Raw genomic sequence first — 21,935 nt, forward strand, 5'->3', positions numbered from 1 at the left:
ATATTAAAACAAAACTGTACACACCTAGCCTCTGTACATGCAATCAGCAACCTTGTCTCCAGCTGGTGTGTATTTGCACACACATGATTTCTGTTTCCTCCCCTCCTACCACCACTGTCAACTAGAATTTCTGGTGTGGAATCTTGGGGGCAGCAGAGGGTTATAGGTCCACTGTCCTGCACCACTGTCCTGCGTTGCAACAGGGACCCAACTGACTGCTACTTGCTTTTAAGAAAACATGTTGCATCTGTTTCGGGCCTTGCTCTAGATATTTAGAAAACCATGCAAACTGTGAACCACTAAGAACTTCAGAAGTCCATGGTTGCTAGCAACAGACCTCTTAAATGTGCAGACTTGTATTTAATTCAGAAGGCCTCCGTTGCTACTGATAATTTTAAAGGTAAAGGTAAAGGACCCCTGAAAGTTAAGTTGTTGCAGATGACTCGGGTTGCAGCGCTCATCTCGTTTTACTGGCCGAGGGAGCAGACATTTGTCTGCAGACAGTTTTTCCGGGTCATGTGGTCAGCATGACTAAGCTGCTTCTGGAGAAGCCAGAGCGGCGCACAGAAACACAGTTTACCTTCCTGCCGGAGCGGTACCTATTTATCTACTTGCACACTGACATGCTTTCGAACTACTACGTTGGCAGAAGCCAGGACAGAGCAACGGGAGCTCACCCCGTCGCGGGGATTCAAACCGCCGACCTTCTGATCGGCAAGCCCAAGAGGCTCAGTGCTTTAGACCACAGAGCCACCCACGTCACTATCAATAGTTTTAATTAGGTATAAATACAAGTTGGTTGTATTTGTGGATTGCAGTCTAGGTATTTCCCATGTACTGTATAAGAATAATTTGTGTTCAAGTTATTAACCTGTTAAAATGCATTTTTCCTCCGTCACACCCACAAAGGCACAGGATCCTTTGGTTATAAGGTAAGATTGTTGGATAGGACTAAGTACCAATTAGAAACAGAAGAACATTACACAGGAGAATGAGCTTCAGCAGGGGTAAACAACCATTTTCAGAAACATATTATTATTCACTGTTATTAAGTTTAGTGCACTTATTAACTGAAATGCAACTATGATCAAGTTAGAAATGAACATCTTATTAAATGCAAACCAGACTGGACACACCCATTCAGGTTACATCACCAAAAGATAAAGGACATGTAATTGGTTCTGAGCATAGTCTACTAGTAATTAGGTCAATTATTAATTGTACTTCTAAAATTCAAATATAGCTGTGAATAGGTAGGCATGAATATTCTGTATAAAGTGCAAGCTAAGCTGTTGACCACCTGTGAAGGAAGGACACTAGTAAAAACTTTGGGCATCTAGAAATTAGGAAGGAAATTAGGAGAATACAAAAGCCAAGTAATAGGTGCAAGCAAATCCCCAGCTGCCACTGCAAAATCACAGTGGGCCATTGCTGTGCGTTAACAAAACTCCTTCTAGAGCTGCCTGCTTTGGGATCTGCTCAAAATGACTGTCATTACTTCAGCTGCATGTTTATGTAAAAAATGGAGCCTGCCCTGTATACTATCCAAAAATGGGGCAATTGTTTGTGACTTTGTGGTTGACATAGTTTGTAAGGAGCAAATGCACACTATAAAAATGTAAATGAAACCTTTTGTAATGACAGGAGATTTAAATACTTGTTGGCGGTGGTTGCAAATAGAGAAGTCATGACTCAAAGTCTTATGAGACTGAAAGCAAATAGATAGGCTGGTTTTTAAATTTTGTTTGAGTAAATTGTCTATGAATGTGTCCAGATGTTAAAACATTTTAAAATGTTTTCAGATGCTATAAAACCTGTTTATTTTATTGCTTTATTTTCCTGTTTTTGTTGTCACTTTGAGCTCCTTTGGGAGGAAGGGTGGGAATGGAATTTATATATAAATAATGTACACATAAATAACATACCAAGCTCCTTCAACCGTTCCTCATAAGGTTTGGTTTCCAGACCATGCTTGTTCATTTTTCTCATTTGCTTATATTGATCTGTTTTCTGCTGAAGGTCTCTTTCAAGTCTGTAAACTGCACTCAAGTTTTGGAAAGCGGTTTCTTCCTTTTATCTTTTTGTATGTTTTGTAATAAATTTAATTTGGGCAAGGGGAAGAAAAGAAGGTGGGCTAAGTGTTTCTGCATCAAGAGAAATCAACAATGAGACAAACCTGTTTCAGAGCTTCACTGGGAGAGGCATTATTGAGATCACATCACAGTAGGGCCACACCTGTCCCTAGGTAAAGTTCATATTTCCCTTCACAGAACTCCTGTCACATTGCACAGACATGTTAATTGCCTTCTTGCTTCAGTTGTGCTGATGCTACGCCATGCACACTATGATCAAGAGTGAGTGGGTGGTTGTGCAGCGGGTGTGTTTCTGTGAGCACGTCAGATGGTATGTGGTCCACAAGTTCAGGTGCCAACTCTCCTGGGCCAGACAACACCTCCAGTTTCGTATTTGTGATGAGGCATTGCTATATCTCCTTTGTTATTATGGAACTTCATGAAACATCACCATTTGATTCTTCCTTGGCCTCTGCTAATTACCTTAAAGATCAGGAAGCCTTAGTAAGAACATTATTTATTTGCTAAGCAGCCAGACTGAGCTCTGCTTAACTTGAGAAAAAACAAACGTGGACATTGCCAATGTTTTCTACACCTTCCTCACTTCTAAAGTTTTCTCTGCCATACTGTCATTAAGGGACCTGAGCTGGGAAGCTTAGTTGTGGCAGTTCTAAAAAACCTGTTGAGATTTAGTGTTTCTTTCATTGAATACAAGAGATTGAATAGTGCCTGGCCATGGTCAAGGGGAGAAATGGCCGTGGGCCACTCCCAAACTTTCAGCATAACCAAAAGGGCCTAGACAATCTTTGACCTTATGTACTCACGCAAAATTTTAATTGGTTGTTCATCCTTAATTTGGCACTGGTTTTCAGGTCCAACTATGGCACTGTTTGAATTATTAATTGCCATCAAAACAGGAATAGTGTGCGGTAATTCACTAAATGCCAGGAGATGCTTTTGTAAATGTTTATTTCTCTAGAATTTTCCATATTCAAGAAATTTTGGCTTGGCACTTGTTTGTTCAGATGACTCAAACTCTTGCCAGACTTTCTTCTTGTTGCTCATCTTTTCCAGATTGCTGTTACATCTTTCCACCCTGAAACTAAAGGGACTCATTGTGGAACCTGCAAACTGTCACATCATTACAACAAAGGACATGATAGGCAATGCAAATGAGTCTAAGCATAACACACAATATCAGACTGCTATGGTGTAATACACCCAGTGTAATTATGCCACACCAAAATCCTGATCAGGCTACATTCCTTTTTCGTAAATGGCAGCCAGAAACTAAACCAAACTCTTGAAATGATCAAAGAGAATACTAGTATAGTGGTACCTTGGGTTAAGAATTTAATTCCTTCCAGAGGTCCGTTCTTAACCTGAAACAGTTCTTAACCTGAGGCGCGCTTACGCCAATGGGGCCTCCTGCTGCCGCTGTGCCGCTGGTGCGCAATTTCCATTCTTATCCTGGGGCAAAGTTCTTAATCTGGAGCAACCACTTTTTGGTTAGCGGAGTTTGAACCCATATCGACACAAGAAATACGTACAAGACAAACTGGAGGGCACCAAATACTCTTGCTAACACACCACCAACTACAGGTCTTCTTAAACAATCCTGCAGTAAAATCAGCAGCCACTAGGCTCTTGACCACCTTCAAAAACCTTCTCCTGACAGCAGAGGGACATGGCAAGGGGGTGGTATCCACAATATACAAAATACTGCTTCAGAATCCCACAAACCCCCTAGATGCAAAAACAAAATAAAACAAAATGGGAGCACAACATAGGCTACAAAATAAACCTTACCCAATGGACTAGAATGTGGTATTAACCTCCCTTTAAATACATCTCAGCCATAAGAAGGGAACTTACTTTGAAACTTACCTACAGATGCTACCCAACACCAGGGAAACTGGCACTGATACACCCAGGAACCTCACCAAAATGCTGAAGATGCTGCACCTCTACAGATACATACCTCCACATGTGGTGGGAATGCCCCAAAAGCCAACCTCTTTTGACGGCAGTTTCTTACGTACAAGAAATATGCAAAATAACTAAAAAGGTATTGGAAGCCACCTCAGAACTGGCCTTATTGAATATTTTCCAAGACACTAATGCTCATTCACACTATAAAGAGCTACTACTACTATAAAGAGCAGCCACAAGCATCATAGCTAGGCACTGTAGAGACCTGTCAGAAGTGAACATGGAAGATTGGTACCAAAGCCTTACTAGAAAATTTAACTAACAGACTGAAACTGACCCAGAGGCAAATAAAAGAGGATGCCTTCACCTGATATGGCTCCCCTTTACTACACACACAGCCCAACAAGACAACCTACTGACAGAATACGAATCAATATGGCTAACTTGACCCAACAATTCTTCCCTACCCACCATGCAAACAAATCTCACTGCAGTCACCTAAGGGCAACCAACCATGCCCTGCCCCCCCCACCTCTCTCGCTGCCAAGAAAAATAATAAATGAACAGAAAGAGAACCTACCCAAGTGATGCTGACACAAAACCTCACACATACACTAAGTACAATAACGTAAATTTACCACCACCTCTCTCCCCCTTTCCTCCCCAACCTTATACTGTATACGTTAATGTCTCACATCGAATGTAGACTGAGACTGGCAAATAGATAATGTATATACTTTTTAACCCAAAAAACTTTAATAGTTTTCTTTAAAACCACGGGATGCCCTTCTGTTTATGAAAAAGGTTAAGCACAATCTTCAAAGAATATTGAAGTGTAATATCATATCTGAAGAGTGGCTCCTCAATCATTGTGTGTTACTACAGTGGTACCTCGGGTTAAGTACTTAATTCGTTCCGGAGGTCTGTACTTAACCTGAAACTGTTCTTAACCTGAGGTACCACTTCAGCTAATGGGGCCTTCTGCTGCCCCTGCACCGCACAATTTCTGTTCTCATCCTGAAGCAAAGTTCTTAACCCGAGGTACTATTTCTGGGTTAGCGGAGTCTGTAACCTGAAGCGTATGTAACCTGAGGTACCACTGTACTTGTAAAAAAGTGCTTATCTCTAATAAATATTACCATGAATATTTATGTATCTCACCCCCTGAAAGAAATCCCCACAGAAAGTCAAAGCAATGAGTATTGAACCCTAGTTTCTGTTTTATATAACTGGGAGTTTCTTGCTGAAATTCCAGCCTTGGTGCAAGTTGTTGGAAACCCATCTCCCAAGACCAAAAGAACAAGTGCCTACATTTATTTCAGTTTCTGTGAAATATATTCCTCCACCCTAACCCATAAGCTAATGGAAGCTTTAAAAACCCATTGTTAAGAGAACCTCCTGCTTCCACCTGACAGCGTTCAGGGTCCTGCAATAGTTTTCTAAGCTTCTCCCACACCTTTTAAAGACTTCCAGTGGAAGGGAGTTCTAAAGCTGGAGAAGAGCCACCAGGAATGCCTCTCTACATGCCTTTGCCAGTCATGCAGAGGATACCAGCTCTGGGAGGTTGTTGGCAGCACAAGGCCAACCTAAGGGATGCAGGTCCTAAACAATTTTTAAAAATGCACAGAAATTCAAGTGTTACTTTACCATTTGTATCCAGGCCTTTGCAAGTTAGGCTAGAATAGATTGAGTAATGCTGTCCTAAGGTTCTCCAGTAAGTTTTTGATAATAATATATAGCTGCCTGCGATGAAGAACAAGATGGTGCCTCTCTCCTTCCTGCCCTCATTCCACAAACAAAGCTGACTGGACTGTGAGTGGAATCTCACTCCACAGCATCCTCCCCCACTCCTGAGGGCAGCAGACCACTTTTGGGGGTGCAGCACATGGAACATGCCCAGGGGGTTCAGGAGGATGCCCCGCTCCCCTGCATTTATTTATTTCATTAATTAATGAAAATATAACACTTGAGAGTTTGGAAAAAAATCACTCTCTAGAGAATATAAAATCCAACACTAAAATTATCAGGGGGTGGGGAACAGTTAAAAACAGGTATTTAATATATTTAAAAGATTACTCAAATCAACTCTAAAAGGTAAAGGTAAAGGACCCCTGACCATTAGGTCCAGTCGCAGCGCTCATCTCACTTTACTGGCCGAGGGAGCCAGCGTTTGTCCACAGACTGTTTTTCTGGGTCATGTGGCCAGCAGGACTAAGCCACTTTTGGCAAAACCAGAGCAGCGCATGGAAACGCCGTTTACCTTCCCGCCTACCTTCCCCTGCTAGGTTGGCGGGAGCTGGGACAGAGGAACGGGAGCTCACCCCGTCGCGGGGATTCGAACTGCCGACCTTCTGATCGGCAATGTGGTCTAAACTCAGTGGTTTAGACCACAGCACCACACGCGTCCCGCAAATTAACTCTAGCTAAGGTAAAAAAAGGTAAAGGATCCCTGGACGGTTAAGTCCAGTTGAATTTGACTATGGGGTGGAGTGCTCATCTCTGCTTTTCCTGCTGAGGGAGCCGGCGTTTGTCAACAGACAGTTTTCCGGGTCATGTGGCAAGCAGAACTAAATTGCTACTGGTTCAATGGGACACCGTGATAAGTGCCAGAGTGCACGGAAACGCCATTCACCTTACCTTACCTTACCTACTTGCGCTGGTATGCTTTCAAACTGCTGGGTTGGCAGGAGCTGGAAGAAAGCAACAAGAGCAGACCCTGTCACACTGATTCGAACTGCTGGACTTACGATCAGCAAGCCCAAGAGACTCGGTGGTTTAAACCACAGTGCCACCTGCGTCCCTACTCTAGTTTAGAAAGAAATAAAACACATTTGAATAGAACTGTCTAAACAATTATTATTATTATTATTATTAATAATAATAATAATAATAATAATAATAAATTATCCCTTCATCCAATTATCACAGGGTAGTTTGCAATCTAAAAACACAAAACACATAACATAATAAGCAAACATACCACCACCAACAATACACCGCAACACATTTAAAAGGCGATAGATAGTTTAATCAGCCAACTAACTGCCTGGGGGAAGAGAAATGTTTTTGCCTGGTGCCTCGAATTATGTAAGAAGGCACCATGTTTTAATGGGCACTGAAAACAGTACAGTGAAAACACCTGCAGGGAGTTCCAATGTATAGGTGCTTCCACATGAAAAGATTGATTTCTTACAAGTGCACAGTGAATATTATGTGGCAGATCCAAGCTGCCAAGTGAGCTTATGTGGGGTAAAGTGACAGTAGTCTCATTCTCCCTAATGGTAGGGCCGGCCCAAGTCTGCAGGAACGCCTGCAGTGGTGTATGTTAATTGTTCACGGTGGGAAATCCTTGAGCCCCCTGGATTCTGGAGTGAAAATGATAATCATGACACAGAAAGCTGCTCCAAGGATGGAAAACTCAGACAACAGGCCCAGTTTCTCAAATCTCCCAAACAAACCTCATACAGAGGAGCCACTGCTAGCATGATTTTTTTGGAAGCCTAAGGAACATGGGTTGCCTTTTATTTTTTTTAAATGGGACAGAAATAAGATACTAGAAAGCACAACAATTTCTTGATTATTTCTGGGTGCTGCGCCAGCCACGGAATTAAAAAGGAACAAATACAGGACAAACTAACAAACAAGCAGGGGATATGCTACAGTCAGCCCGCAATTTACGCGCTTGCGACTTAGCTTTACAAGCTGGGCAAAAATTTATTTTTTTGGAAAGGCAGCGAATAGCCGAGGAAAACCACCTTTGGCAATTCCCCCTCGCCGTGGCCCGCTCTGCATCTGGACTCCGTGGGGCGCCACCCCCGGCCCGCTCCCTGGCCTCTGCCCACCCCCAGGTGCCAAACACTCCGGGCTGAAGACCCCGCTCTCTCTCCATCCCGCCCTCCCGCGCCAAGGCAGCCCGGGGAGGCCACCAGCCTGGGCGCGCCGCCTCCCGCTCCATGCCCTGCGCCGCCGGGCAGGGCTTGCCGGGCCGCCTCCCGCCTGGCACCCAGCAGCAGCCTCGCTTCGCCCGCCCGCCCGCCCGCCCGCCCGCCCGCCTTCCTCCTCCTCGCCGCCGCCGCCGCAGCTCCATCTCCGCGCGCCGTCGAGCCTCGCCGAGGAGCTCCTCCCGTCGGGCCCGGCCTCGCCCCTCCTCCTGCCAGGTCGGCTCCGGCGCCGCTTTGCCCGCGCTCGGCCAGGCACGTCGGAGGCGCCCGGCGCCGCGTCTCCCTCCTCGGGCGCAGCCGGGCTTCCCACAAGATGGCGGGATCGGTGGCCGAGAGGGACGCGGTGGTGAGTGGCGCCTGGTCGGGATCCCTGGCGGGGTCGGGGCAGGGCTCTGAGGGCGGCCTCTGCTGGGGCGGGATCCCTCCTCCCCCCCTTCAAGCGCCAGGTGGGCGCTTGAAGGGCGGAATACCTGTTTGCAGATGCGGGAGGATCCGGTGCCCACAAAGCGCGTGAGAGCTTCCCCACGTTACAGGGGAAAGGGACCCGGGGGGCTTTGGCCCTTCTTCCTCCCCCCCCCCCCAGCCTGCAGGTGCCATCTCTCTCTGGGCGATCCCGGCAGGCAGGCCTGCTCCATCTCCCGGGTGGGACCAGCATGGGTTTCTCTGCCACCTGGAGCACTTGCTGGGAAACCGCGAGAAGCAGGCGACACCCTTTGTTTTGCAAAGGGGCTGGAGGGAAAGAGGGATTCTCGCTCCGACATGAAATGAAATGGGCGCTCTCTCTTGCTCCCCGGGTGCCCCCTTCTCTCTCCCGGGTGCGGAATACAAAGGGGGCCTTCTGCTTCTTGAGTGTGCGCTTGTTTTTGTCTCCAGAAAATAGAAGACGGGCATTTGAACAACTCACTGGGATCTCCGGTGCAAGCAGAAGTGTATTTTCCACGCCTGGTAATGTTTTCCCCCCTTCTCCTCCCTTCTTCCCTCTCCCTGTATTGTGATTTAGCCCTTTCTGCCCCGATGGTACAAGAGGCTGTTCATTCTGAATCCTTGCCATCCTTTTCCAGATTGTCCCATTCTGTGGGCACATCAAAGGAGGAATGAGGCCCGGCAAGAAGATCTTGGTAATGGGCATTGTGGATCTCAACCCAGAGAGGTAATAAGGCAAGGCGGAAGGCTTTTGTTTTCCACTGGCCCAGTTTCTGTCTTCAGTCTCTCTAAGGTCTGCAAGAAAAGCTGTGTTGGCATGAAAATAAAAAGAATGTGCTTGCCAAAGACCCATCATTTCTCAAGACAAGCTATTTTTATCTGCAATGTAAATATAGAATGCTGCTTTCTCCTTTGACCCATGGCGGCGGATGTATTTATATAAGAGAAGGTCATTGTTTCCCAAAATTTCATGTGGCCTCTGTAAGGGCTGCTTCACGCAGGATATGTTTTCTAAGTGGAGATCATCTCCATGAGGTTTTTTTTTCGGGGGGGGGCAGGAGACATAGGAGCCAACTTCTGGGGGGAGGGGTCTTTGCCTCCCATAAAATATTTCAGGGGGCCAAGCCCTGCAATGTTGATGGGCATTGCCATTCAAATAGTGTGCATGCACCATGTCATGTGATGCAGGGTGGGGCTTACCTACTCCCTCACCCCCGCCATATTTTATTCAAGTCGGCACCCCGGCAGGAGAAGCATATAATATACAAAGTGACTGTAAAAAAAAGATTAGGGAGCCTAGCAGGAAAACTTGCCTACACACATACTGTACCTATGTGCCAGCTGTTGTCAATACCAGTAAAATGTATTTGTACGGGCTTAGAAGCCAAGTGTGCTACATCCTGGATTTTATTGCTTTATTTTGGGTGAATGAGTGGGCTCCTGTTCCCATTACAGTTTTGACATCAGTCTCACATGTGGGGACTCAGAGGATCCTCCTGCTGACGTAGCTATTGAACTGAAAGCCATATTCTCGGACAGACAGTTTCTCAGGAATTCTTGTGTATCTGGTGAATGGGGAGAAGAACAATCATCTCTTCCTTACTTTCCATTTATTCCAGACCAGCCCTTTAGGGTGAGTACTTTATAAAATTTATAAAATAGTTGTGTGTAATTGATGGAAGTGCTTTTGGTGTTTATTTTAAAAACTAATAATACTCTATTTGCATATTGAAAAGAACATTGAGCCACAAAAATCTCTGCCCATCTGAGTATTTTAGAAAGGCACAGATTCAAAGCTACTGATTTAATCTATGCATACAAATTTGATGTTATGCTAGTTTGTGTGTCATGCATGGCAACTCATCTGAACAGTCAAGAAACCCCAGATGGTAATATTAAAGATGGTAATATTTAGTGGTATAGCAAACTTTCTGGGTTTGGTAATTACAACCATAAGTTAAAAGCACTCTAAAATTATGCCTGAGTTTGAAATGGCTACTATATAATTCATGCTACTGCTTCCATGCCTCCTGGGGTGCGTATGTGTAGGCACGTGCGTGCACAGGAACACACACAAAATTAGCTGATGAATGTTCATACAATCCAGCTGAGTTTCTCCCTGGCTGACTGCTGCTCGTTATGTCCATAGCAGGCACAGGAATAATGAATAAACAAATGCAGCTCCATGAAAAGTTCTTCATCTTTTTTCTGCTTCATGCCACCTCCATTTTTACTATAAAAAAGAGAGTGGGTTTTTAGTAACAGTTGAGCTAAGACAACTTACGGGCAGAAGCAGACTTGCAAGTTTGGATGTTATGCATTGGGTTTGGAGCATCTGAGCACAGACATCTGTTTGCAGTGCATCACTTTCAAAGGACAGTGTCACAATACATCAGAAACCACTTTGGCCTCGTGAGGGGTTGTCTTGGGTCCAGACATCAGCAAAGCAAATAATGCTCCAAAAGCATTGTGATCAGTGTGGGAGCTTGTTTTCTTTCCCCTTTGGCCTTCACAGAGGCTTCTATAAGGCAGGGAATGGGGGTATACTTCTGAGGCCAGTTTGCAACCATCCTTTAAACTGGAAGAAGAGTCTCCTAGCAGTTTAAAGGATTGTGTGGGCAGGGGAGAATTTGGATTCAGAAAATGAGTGTCTGAAGGTATTATCCGAGGCATCTAAACTTTAAAGGGGCTGTTCTTTGACCCCAGGTCCTCCCTGTATAGGGAAAGTGATTTGCAGGCTACTTGCTTTACTTCAGCCAAATGGTCAAACAGCAAGTTGTGTGTTAAATGCATAATTGCACTGAATGTAATGCATTTCTAAAAAAAAAAAAAAATTGTCCCAAGATCCATTCAGGACCATGACTTCACTGTGTGGGGAGAAGTTTTTAACCTTTTCTCTTCATGCTCCAGTACACTTTCCCCCAAATCATCCCCTAATAGCATCTTCTTTACTCGGTGCAAATAGGAATTAGAGATGGGACAACTTTCATTGGTACATGCGGTTAAAAGGTTAAACAACCCTCCATGTACACTCTAGTCCTGGTTCTACCTACCTGCCACCTTGCAGCTGCTACTTAAAAGAACAATAGCAACAGACGTGTTAAATGCAATCACAGATAATATTAATCTTGGCTCCAAATCTCTCTTCTGATCACCGGTGTGCTACTCTTTGTTTCTAGGCAACCAGAGGCCTGAACATCGGCACAGACCTAATTTTTTGTAGTTTTTGAAGAGTGGCTGGTGTGTGTGTGTGGAAAATATATTTGCCTTAAAAACATGTTTATTCAATTTATATTCCACCTTTCCTGGAAGGAGCTCTAGGTGTCATACAGTCCTCCCTCTCCCCGTTTTATTATTTATTTTGTAAAAAAAATCCAAGATTTTTCTGCACATTTGAGTGAGCCTTCCCACTATGCAGGGTCCTATTCAGGCCCTCACCCTGCGATTACTTTATTGTTTTGGTGTCTAAAGTACCCACATATTGGACACCCACTTTGTGAATAGGCAGTAGTATCCCGTCCAGGACATGATGGAATGCAGGGCAGGGCAGGGCAGGGAAGAACATTTCTAGTATAGTGGTTATAAGTTTATGTTTACAATCTGCAGCTGGATTCCTTTGTCTTGAATAGCAGCAGGGAAAGTAAATTACATGAATAGTGCAGCCTGGGATTATGGGATTTCTAGCCAGTTTGAGGAGGCAGCAGACAATTCATTCTACTGTAGGCCACATTTATTACTTTTTCCTTAGGAATAGGAGAGTGTCCAGAGGAAAACTTGTGAGAAAGACATATTTAAAGTGATACTTAGCATTGATGCTTATTGTTGTAATGCATCCTTTACGAAGTGTGATTTAAATTGCAGGGTAAATGGCAGTCAGCTTTTGAGGTCAAATCAGGATAAAGCTTATCTGAGTCCATCTATCCAGGCCACAGGCACATCCTGCATGAGTTTCCTCTGGCGCTTTGGAGTTTGGAAGCAACGCTGTGCATATGCCAGGCATACAAAGCACTGTGTTTTGTGCACTTTGAGATACTAAGGCTGGGAACGTTTGTCCTCCAGTATATTGTTTACTGGGCTTAAAGACAATCCAATTGCACCATGACCTTGTGTTAAATTAGTTTTAGCCACCATTCAATTTCTTGTTTTGTTTTGTTTCTGTGGGATGGCTAGAATGCTGGATTTGTATGAGGGAGAATCAGGAATAAATCCCCACTCAGGCTCTTTGCAGATTGATTGATTGATTGATTGATAGATTGATTTGTTTGTTCAACATATTTAGTAGCCAGTCTTTAACCATGGCAAAAACATAGGATGGAAAACATAACAATACAGTAAAGTAATAACAATCTAATCAACAACAATAAATGTAAAATACAGCAGGAAATTAAAATCTAATGTAAAAATGAATACAGTGTTGAAGCAGCCTGCCTCCTGTCCCCAATTGTGTAATTTCAGTTGGCAGAAGAGCAGGGCCTCTAAAGCCAATCTTGATGGCCAGACAAGTTCATGTGGGAAAAGATGGTCCATTAGATACCCTGGTTCCAAACATTTTAGCACTTTTAGGTTAAACTAGCACCTTGCACTGTGCTTGGAAAATCACTCATAGTCATTGTAGCTGCTCCTCCACCCGGCTAGCCTCAGCTAACATGTCTGCAGTGTCTGAACAGTCTCCAAAGGCAGCTAACTGCTCACTGCAGTAAGTAGTCTAAACAAGTTGCAGTGAAAACATCTTATTTTCGCTTGAGAAATTGTATTTTCTTTTCATTGGTTGCAGTGATCCAGAAAACCTTTTTCTACTCTACAAGCATATTTCCCAAAGCCTACTGGTTGTATTCAACTAACCTTTACTCACAGTAGACCCATTGAAACAAATGGCCATTACTAACTTGGGTTCCTTAATTTTAATAGGTTTACTCTGAGTAACAGTCAGTTGAATGAAACCCAAAGTGCAGAATGGGGTTGCTGGAAAAATACATCCCTGCCCCACAGCTGCACCTATTCTGTGGACTGGTAGCAAAAAGAAGGGTTTAGGGAGCCACTTTACACGTTTGGTGGGCTGTGTTAGGTATGATGGGTCACAAATTGTCCCAACAAGTGCTTATAACATGATTTGCAACAAGGGATTGTGCCCTGCAAGTTTTGAGATAGTTAAATATTCTGCCATTTAATCAACAGCAGGATGGGGGTGTGTGTGTGTGTGTGTAGAGTGGCAGTGGCGTTGTCCCAGCAGCAGCAACACTTCATTCTCAAGGATGCAGTGAGGCAGTGGTGAGGTCATGGGAGCTCTGAGTTGGCATCAAAGGCATCCACAGGTGAGCACAAACCTGTGAGATGCCGATAGCCCTGAGTTTCGCTGACTTTGCTCTGCCCCATCCCAGCAAGCAGTAGTAGGACCACTGCCTCTCCACCCTGTTAACATGCTGCTGCATTTAATGTGCCCTTTTTATTGCAGGTTGCCGGGGGGGGGGGGTCCCTTCGGAAAGTGTGTGTTCCTGATATAATATACATCTGTATCAGTAGCTTTTTAGAAGACCTGTCTTTTCCTCTGCATCAAGGGCTCTTCATGCCCCTTCTTAGATGTGAGGATGCAATTTACTGGTGCTGAATGGGGCCAATGTTGTATTCTCATCACAGACATTTCATTATCTGAACATGCCTTTATGGGGAAGAGCCATAGCTCAGTGGTAGAGCACCGGTTTTTCAATGATGATAATAATAATAATAATAATAATAATAATAATAATAATAATAATAATGGAATAAAAATAACAATGTTGTTGGTGGCATCTGTCTTTCTTGAGAGGCAATGGAGTGCACTGAAATGACCTCCGTGGGGCACAAGCCTGGGCAGTGCTTGTGGAGGTCCTGGGCTGTGCAGATGACAAGACCTTGCTGATGTGGTCCAAAAGAAAGCAGGGCAAGACGTTTGGCACCAGCTGGGCTGCAGGGGTTGCCGGAAGGAGGCGTGCAAGGCGCCATCCAACCAACTTAGAGAGTGCACTTCGGATTTGTGTAAGGTTTACTCCTCAGTTTTTCCTTCTCCTGAAGACATCCCGCAAGGCAGCAGAGGTTTAGGATCAGAGAAGTTGCCATAGGTGAAGGTGCTTGTTGCCATAGGTGAAGGTGGAAGAGACAGTGGGTAGCCAGGCTTGAGATAGGAGTGAGGTGCTCATTGGGAACCTCTTTGGCCTCAGAAGCTGGAATATTGTGCTTCTGAGAATGTAGAGGTCATCAGTAGCCAATATATATGTGATCTTATGTTTTGTCACACACAAAAGAAATCTGGAATGTGAACAAGACCGAGCTGGACTGTGGGCTTTTCATGCTACAATCCACTTCTTGAGGTGCATTTTGCCTACTGAATTAAATATCACAATAAGCCAGTTCATGTCAAAGGTGCTAGAGAACTTGGGTGACTGGGATTTTAGACCTTTGAGCTTCTTCCCTTCCAAAATTCCTAGAAATACATTTCTTCAAAACATGGGTTGATTCTTTTTTAGAACACAATCTTAGGATCAGATGGACAGGACACCCCCCCCCCATTACATTGATGCTTGGGGACTGAACTGTGTATTTTTGTTGGCAACATGGCTCAGTTGGTTGGTGCTGATAATGCCAAGGTTGCAGGTTTGATCCCCACATGGGACAACAGCACATTTCTGCATTGCAGGGCTAGATGATCCTCAGGGTCCCATCCAACCCATCCAACTCTAGAATGTTATGATTCTATGTATACTGTGATCCTGCACACCATGTACATTGGTATTTACTCCCATCTAAGTGTGCATAGGATTGCACTCTTAAGTGCCTTAGAAGAATACAGTCCTGTAGTCCTATTTTAAGTGAAGAACTGTAGAACTTCTACTGTTGCCTTAAATAGAGTTGGCTCTGGGCCCCTGGGCTTTTATGGGTAATGAAATTTTGTGTGTGTGTGTTCTATTCATTCACAGAGAACTGTAGAATTCTTATATTTCCAGTGTAGATTCATCTCACTTTGGACCAGGAAAGCCAATGTTTGTCCTCGCTAGGCAAGGACCAGAGTGGGGGATTAGCACTGTTTGTTTTGGTAATTCAGTGCAAGTCAACCAATATTGTTCAAAACTCCATACAATGTATTGTTTCTTTTGTTGATGTGGTAGCAGTTGGTGTAGTGAGGCAGACCTGGAGAACAACCCTTTGGTGTCATCACCATAGCTGTCAACGTTTTCCCTTTTTTAAAGGGAAATTCCCTTATTTCGAATAGGATTCCTCGCAAGAAAAGGGAAAAGTTGACAGCAATGGTCATTACAGCTTACTTGCACAGGCCTGCTGTGAAGCTGGGCTTTGCAGACACTTAGCCAGTCCGGCGCTGCTGCTGTGCAACCCCAGCCTTGTTCCCTCCCAGGACCTGTCCAGATAAGCAGTAGTGATGTTGGATACCGCTGTAATGATCTGCATTGGGAACAAGGGTGGGAGACCAGCAGCTTCTCCTATTGACCAAAAGGCCATTGCAGAGGCAGCATGGTGGGGGCAGATCCAGCCACCAAGGCATGTGCCGCAGCAGAGGGTGGTACATTCCTTGGAGGCTGGATCTGCTGCCCCTGGGGATCCTGCCGCCTGAGGCAGTCACTTTCCTTGGCCTGTGGGTGGGCTGGCCCTGGATGCTGGTGTTGTGAACATAAATGATATGTGGACTGTGCACAACTGTAAAGTAACTTCAGATTCGCAACCTCACACTGACTTTCATTATTTCTGTGCTATTATTTGCATTGTCATTGTGTCATGGATTTTTTGTGACCATACTATGCATTCAGCAATATCACTACGCCTGGCAGAGTGATAATTCATCCATTGTTTGTTTGAGTCAGTATTCATCATTCAGAATGTACTTTCAATTCACAAATCATTTTGCTGTAGCCATTCTATCTAGTCATTTAGTACATTGTCACAGTAGCTTTATGAGGCTATGCTCATTCTAAAACTGCAGACCTGGGTCGGGAGCTGAGAAAATGTCTTGGCCGAGTGTCACCCACTGGTCCTCTGAGCAGTGTTCTCAGATCCACATTAAATGCTCTGGATTATAGTGATTTTGATCCATAACTGGGTGTTTATTGACTGGATTTAAACTATTCTGTAAAGCAGTGACCTAACCCCACAGATGCTCTAAGCAGTATAAAATTGACTATGGTTCCCATAATGGTGATATTTAAGTTTTGTGAAATGCTCCTCCCAGTTCCAAATGTGATTCTGGTTCATAACATTTCTTTCTTACAGGTTGAAATACTTTGTGAACACCCTCGTTTTAGAATATTCGTGGATGGACACCAGCTTTTTGATTTTTACCACCGCATTGAGAAGTTGTCAGCTATTGATACGATAAAGATAAATGGGGATCTCCAACTCACTAAACTTGGTTGACCTTGTTTTCATATTCAAAAGCAAAAACAATCAGATAAAGATAAAAACCAAAATTTTAGATTCCAAATTGGCTCAGATGCCGTCCACATCTGTCTGAAGGAGCAGAGACAAGCAACCCTTGAGCAACTTCCCTCTAGGGCAGGCACCACCGTTTTGCTCCCATAAGCAGCAAAGAACATACTGACGGACTGAAATACTGTTTATCCTAATGAAGAAAGCAATTGATGATTACTTGAGACTGAGCCGTGCCCCATTTTTCTTTGGCACTAAATAGCCTACGCCTGCTGGATAATCAAATTATAGTGGATCCTGAAAGAGTTACTTCATTGTCTATAAACTGCAGAAGCTGTTGACAGGGCAGTTTTAAGTGCTAAATGTATTATTAAATGACAAGGGAATCGTTTTCTTTTGGAAATATTTCTCCTGCACTTAAGTGGGTTAATGTAAGTGTAACACAGATCACAAAGAGGGTTAAATGTGGAAGTCATTATTCAGTGCCTAATGCTGGTCTCCTTAACACCAATGACAAAAAGTCCTGTGGACTCTAATGGCATGTCGTCAGCTAGACACAATGGCTCTGGTCCTGTCTCAACACACACATCCCATTGAATCAAGTGGACTTGGGTGTGTTTAATTGTGCATTGGTTTGCAGCCAGTTACCATTGTGGTTTCTACTTTGGGGGAGTTTGTTGTCCAGGGAAAGGTCAAAACTGAGTAATGGCTTCTGGATTTGGCTTTCATATGATAGTCAGGGTATGTGCATAGAATGTAGGTCATTAAATGTTTTTGCACAATATAATATTAATACAATTTTTTAAAGCTTCTAGTTTATTTATTGATACCCATTGTGTTAATGTTCTAACTGCAAAACTGAACAATATAACTGAGATTTAAGAGCTGCAAAGTATTTCTGAATGTACAAGTGTTCTTTGGGCAAATATTAACATATCATTTCGGAAAGATGTCCTCTTTGTCTTTGGGCACTTGGTGGAATCATTGTTCACAGAACCTTGGTTTGTACATGTCTTCACTGGAAACTACTTTCAATGTGTTGTTAAATCTGCTGTAAATGATAAGGTCAGAGCTGATGGGATGTTTTGAGGGGACGAGGGTCCCGTGCACACACAGGAACAGAAGTTTCTAGGTTTATTGGTGTGCCTCAGTTGCAGTTTTGTACCCACCTAAGTGGGTGGGAGTAAGCCCCACTGAACTCAGTGGGACTTATTTCTAAATTGACATGTATAGGGTTGCGTTGTTAGACCTTGAGGATACAACTGTCTTCTGCAGACTAGTAACTTTTCGTGGCTACTGTCATGGGTGTGGGAGAGAATAGAATTCTCAGCACATCTAAGGACAAAAAATAGCCTTTTAAAATGGCTCAGTTAATAATGTATCAGATACCTTCACTTAGGCCAGTGGTGGTCAAACTTGGCCCTCCAACTGTTTTGAGACTACGATTCCCATCATCCCTGACCACTGGTCCTGTTAGCTAGGGATGATGGGAGTTGTAGTCCAAAAACAGCTGGAGGGTCACATTTGGCCACCACTGACCTAGGCAATAGCACTTAGTGGTAGAGATGAGCGCTGCACCCCATCGTCATCTTTGACTGAACTTAACCATCCAGGGGCCCTTTACCTTTACCATATAATTGCATTGTCCATATGATTACACGGCCCAATGAAATGTACCCCTCTGTCAATGTTTCACAGTGGGTTTCCGAGGCCTTGTTTGGGTGTTACAATCTGAGGAATGGACATGTCTTATTTTTAACACATGTATTATAGTGACTTTTAAAGATGTTTATTATGGAGACTTTTTGTAGCGTAACATTTTTTAAAACACCAAAAGAGGTAACAAAATGAACTTATGCTTCAATCAATCAATCAAAGCTGGGACCTTCTTGTTTGAGATAATTTTTTAAAAAAGATTAACCACTCCTCTGCATCACTCCATCATCTTAGTAGGTGAACTACTAGAAGTTCTAGGTTTAGTCAGTTCACATTGAATTCATTTTAGTGAGGAGAGGGGGCCAAAATTTTTCATACACACTGTAAAACTGGAGTGGTGCTAAGAAGATTCTGCTAATTCACCTGTGTGTAGCCTCTGCTCAGGCCCTGCCAAAGTTCACAGTGCCATATTCTGAAGTTCTGCTCTATTACAAGTGACAGATTGGCTAGTCTGAGGTTAAAAAAGCCATTACATTATCCCCAGATCTGCCTACTTCACCTACTAAGGTTGGCAGCATCACCTTCCCCTTCCTGGGGCACCTTGCATTGCAGAGTTAGGTGGGGCTTATAAGAAACGGCAGTGGATAGCATGGAATAAGTTTTCTGCTTGTGTTTTAATGGACATAAGAAAGGGATACAAAGAACCCCCTCAAGCAACGATCACAGCAGAAAGGCGCCACTGAGTAATCGAGCAGTAATAGGTCCCACTGAATGTTATGAGAATAATTTCCGAGTCAGCATAATTGTGTTTTAAGACCACAATCCTATGCAGATTTACTTTGGGTTCAGCCCTTCAGTGTTCAATGGTACGTACTTCCAACATGAATAGGAGCAGGGTACGATACGATACGCTGCAGTCTTATTGGGAGCAGACCCTGTTGCAGTAAATCAGAATTACTTCTGGGTAAACAAGGCTAGGATCAGGCTGCATATATTTAAATCACAATATCCACTGAATTTTATATCTCTTTCTCCTGTATGCAGTAAATACTGTGTTGATAAACAACACACCCCATCTGAGTTAATGTAAGAATATGCACAGAGTAGCTGTATTTGGGTTTGTGATTGCATACTCTTACAGCAATTCAAAAGTGTTCTGCATCTTTAATTGAGTAGTATATGTTGTGATTATGATACAAACCTCCCAGCCCTTACAGAGTTTGTGGATTAGACACTTTGTACACTAAAAACTTGGGGGAACTGAACCAGAATTCCTGGAACTGCATGAATGTGTGACTAGACTTTTAAGCATGCAAGTATTCACCTTGAAATCAATGTCAGGCCAAGTACCTGACTGAATCTCACTTGCACTGTGGAGATGAACAGAACAGAGCCTGCATGAAACACATCCCCGGATGTCTCAATCTTCTTCACCTCTATCATTGTGGGCATAGCTATATTTCTGTCTCTGCTGCATGTTATTACCACTCCTCAGACATCAAGATAATTAATGTCCCCTGTGATTTCGCAATATTGTTCTGCTGTGCTACTGTTGCAAACACCCATGAGAAGTAATTAGAATGAGGTAATTCAAAAATTTAAATGGGAAACCTTTGACGGTTTCCTTGATTCCACCCCTCTTCCTTCTCAAGTTTGTATCAGAACGCAAAAGGTTGTTTTCAGGCAATCATTCTGCCTCCCCTCCCTTTCCTCTAAGAGTAGCTTTATATGAGTATTGTACTCTTTGTACTGCAGTTTAGATTCAGTGTAGGAATCTGTCAGGATGAATTTACATGATGTATAAATTGTTGAGCTGATTGTGTCACTTCATAGTGTCTTAAGAAATCCTACAATATTTCTATACAGTACAAAAACAATATTCTTGAAAATAAACACAGAAAAAGGTTTTCTATAAAATGTTTGGATTATTGGTGTGACATACACAAAGAGACAGGTAGGCTACTGATCTCTAGGATTTGGGACAGTTACATTTTTTGGGTCAGCACCAGTCACCCTTGAAGTAGCCTCGTTGGTTTCATTAGGTCCTCATGACCTTCATTGCATATCACCCTTCATTTATTTCAGAAAAAAATACTGATTTTGATAAGAATACTTGTTAAAAAAAAGTCTTGGTTGTTTCCTCTACAGTCTTGTAAATGTCTAATAGGACCATAGGTTTTCAGTTCATGGGTTTGAGGTTACAATAAGAGATGCCAGAACAAATGGTAGATTGACAAAGAATAAAATTATCCGCTGTAGGCTGCAATCCTAAACAGATTTTATTGGGATGTGAGTTCTATCGGACATACAGTAGTAGGACTTACCGTACTTCTAAGTAAACATACATAAGATTGTGTTGTATGACTAATGTGCAGTGTGAACCTATGCATGTTCACTCAGAAATCTGTCTCACCATGTCCAGGTAAGTGGGCATAAAATTGCACTGGAGAGCTGCAACCAACACACTTACCTGGAAGTAAGTCCCACTGAAGTCAGTGGAACCCACTTCTGAGTAGACATGAATGCTCAATGGTAGGAGGCTTTTGTTAATTCTCAGTGGCACAAGGCAAAGATTACTCCCAAGTCTGTTGAACCTGTGGTAAAATCCATCAAGTAATATTTTAAACTAACCCCAGAATCAGATTTGTTGGGACTTTTACATTTGGGGCACAAGTCTATGTGCATTCTTAAAAAGCATGGCTGTTCCTTGAGTTGGTTTTGTTTAATACTTTATTTAAAGAACTAAGTATTTTCATAGCAACAATGGAAACATAGCAGGGGCCTTGCTGGGTCACACCAAAGGCCCATCTAAGCCACCATTTTGTTTTCTGGCCAACCAGATGGGAAGCCCACAAGCATTCCTGTGCATTTGCATATGCATCATTCCAGTGTGGGATCTTGCAACACATGGAAAAACACGGATGTGGATAATAGGTCCACTCCTCTGGCTGTAAAGGTACATACGGAAGAAGATACAGCTTAAGCTTCTAACAGCATATGGAGTTGCTCAGTTGTGATTGCTGTTGACAAATACAGATGCAAATAAGCTGCCACAGCATTCACACCAGATTACATACAAGAGACCTGGATACCAGTGCAAATACTGACAAATTTCCTGTAGACTTTTAAAAAAATATTCTAAACAAAGTAATAATAAAAGTAAAAATTGTGCACCCCACCCCCAAGACCACAACCCATCGTAACTATCCAACCTCCCAAAATTTTAACACTTTTTGAGATGGTTTGATTCCTTTCTGTTTTAACAGTACAAATTCTACAAATAAGTTCATTATCTCCTCAAAATCATTTCTCCATATTCCCCATCTTACCTTAATTTATCATTAATAGCTATACCCCTCACCTCTTTATACCATTCTTCTACCTTGCCCCTTCCACTTCCTGGCTAGAACAACTCAGGCCACTGTTAATAAATTTGTGAGCAAGTCCTTCATAGCCTATGTACATTCCACCCTGTCAAAAATGGATAATGAATGGACTTTCA

At 43.3% G+C, this 21,935-nt stretch overlaps 1 protein-coding gene and 1 long non-coding RNA gene across 2 annotated transcripts; one reads left to right on the forward strand and one right to left on the reverse strand.

Annotated features, from left to right (window-relative positions):
* Nucleotides 1-3,024: 3,024 nt before the first annotated feature.
* LOC309367294 lies at nt 3,025-6,880 on the reverse strand. The gene is made up of 2 exons (XR_014166999.1): nt 6,642-6,880; nt 3,025-3,174 (listed from the first exon to the last, which is right to left on the reverse strand). It is a non-coding gene; the product is annotated as an uncharacterized lncRNA (long non-coding RNA).
* A 1,266-nt stretch (nt 6,881-8,146) lies between these two features.
* LGALSL (galectin like) lies at nt 8,147-20,350 on the forward strand. Its single transcript, XM_081906651.1, has 5 exons — nt 8,147-8,291; nt 8,819-8,890; nt 9,007-9,095; nt 9,824-10,001; nt 16,622-20,350. Exons 1-5 carry the CDS (start codon nt 8,259-8,261, stop codon nt 16,763-16,765), a joined length of 516 nt encoding a protein of 171 aa, XP_081762777.1. The 5' UTR covers nt 8,147-8,258; the 3' UTR covers nt 16,766-20,350.
* The last annotated feature ends 1,585 nt before the right edge of the window (nt 20,351-21,935 follow it).

This window comes from Podarcis melisellensis (assembly GCF_964234715.1).
Source record: "Podarcis melisellensis genome assembly, chromosome: 3".
Classification (NCBI taxonomy): domain Eukaryota; kingdom Metazoa; phylum Chordata; class Lepidosauria; order Squamata; family Lacertidae; genus Podarcis; species Podarcis melisellensis.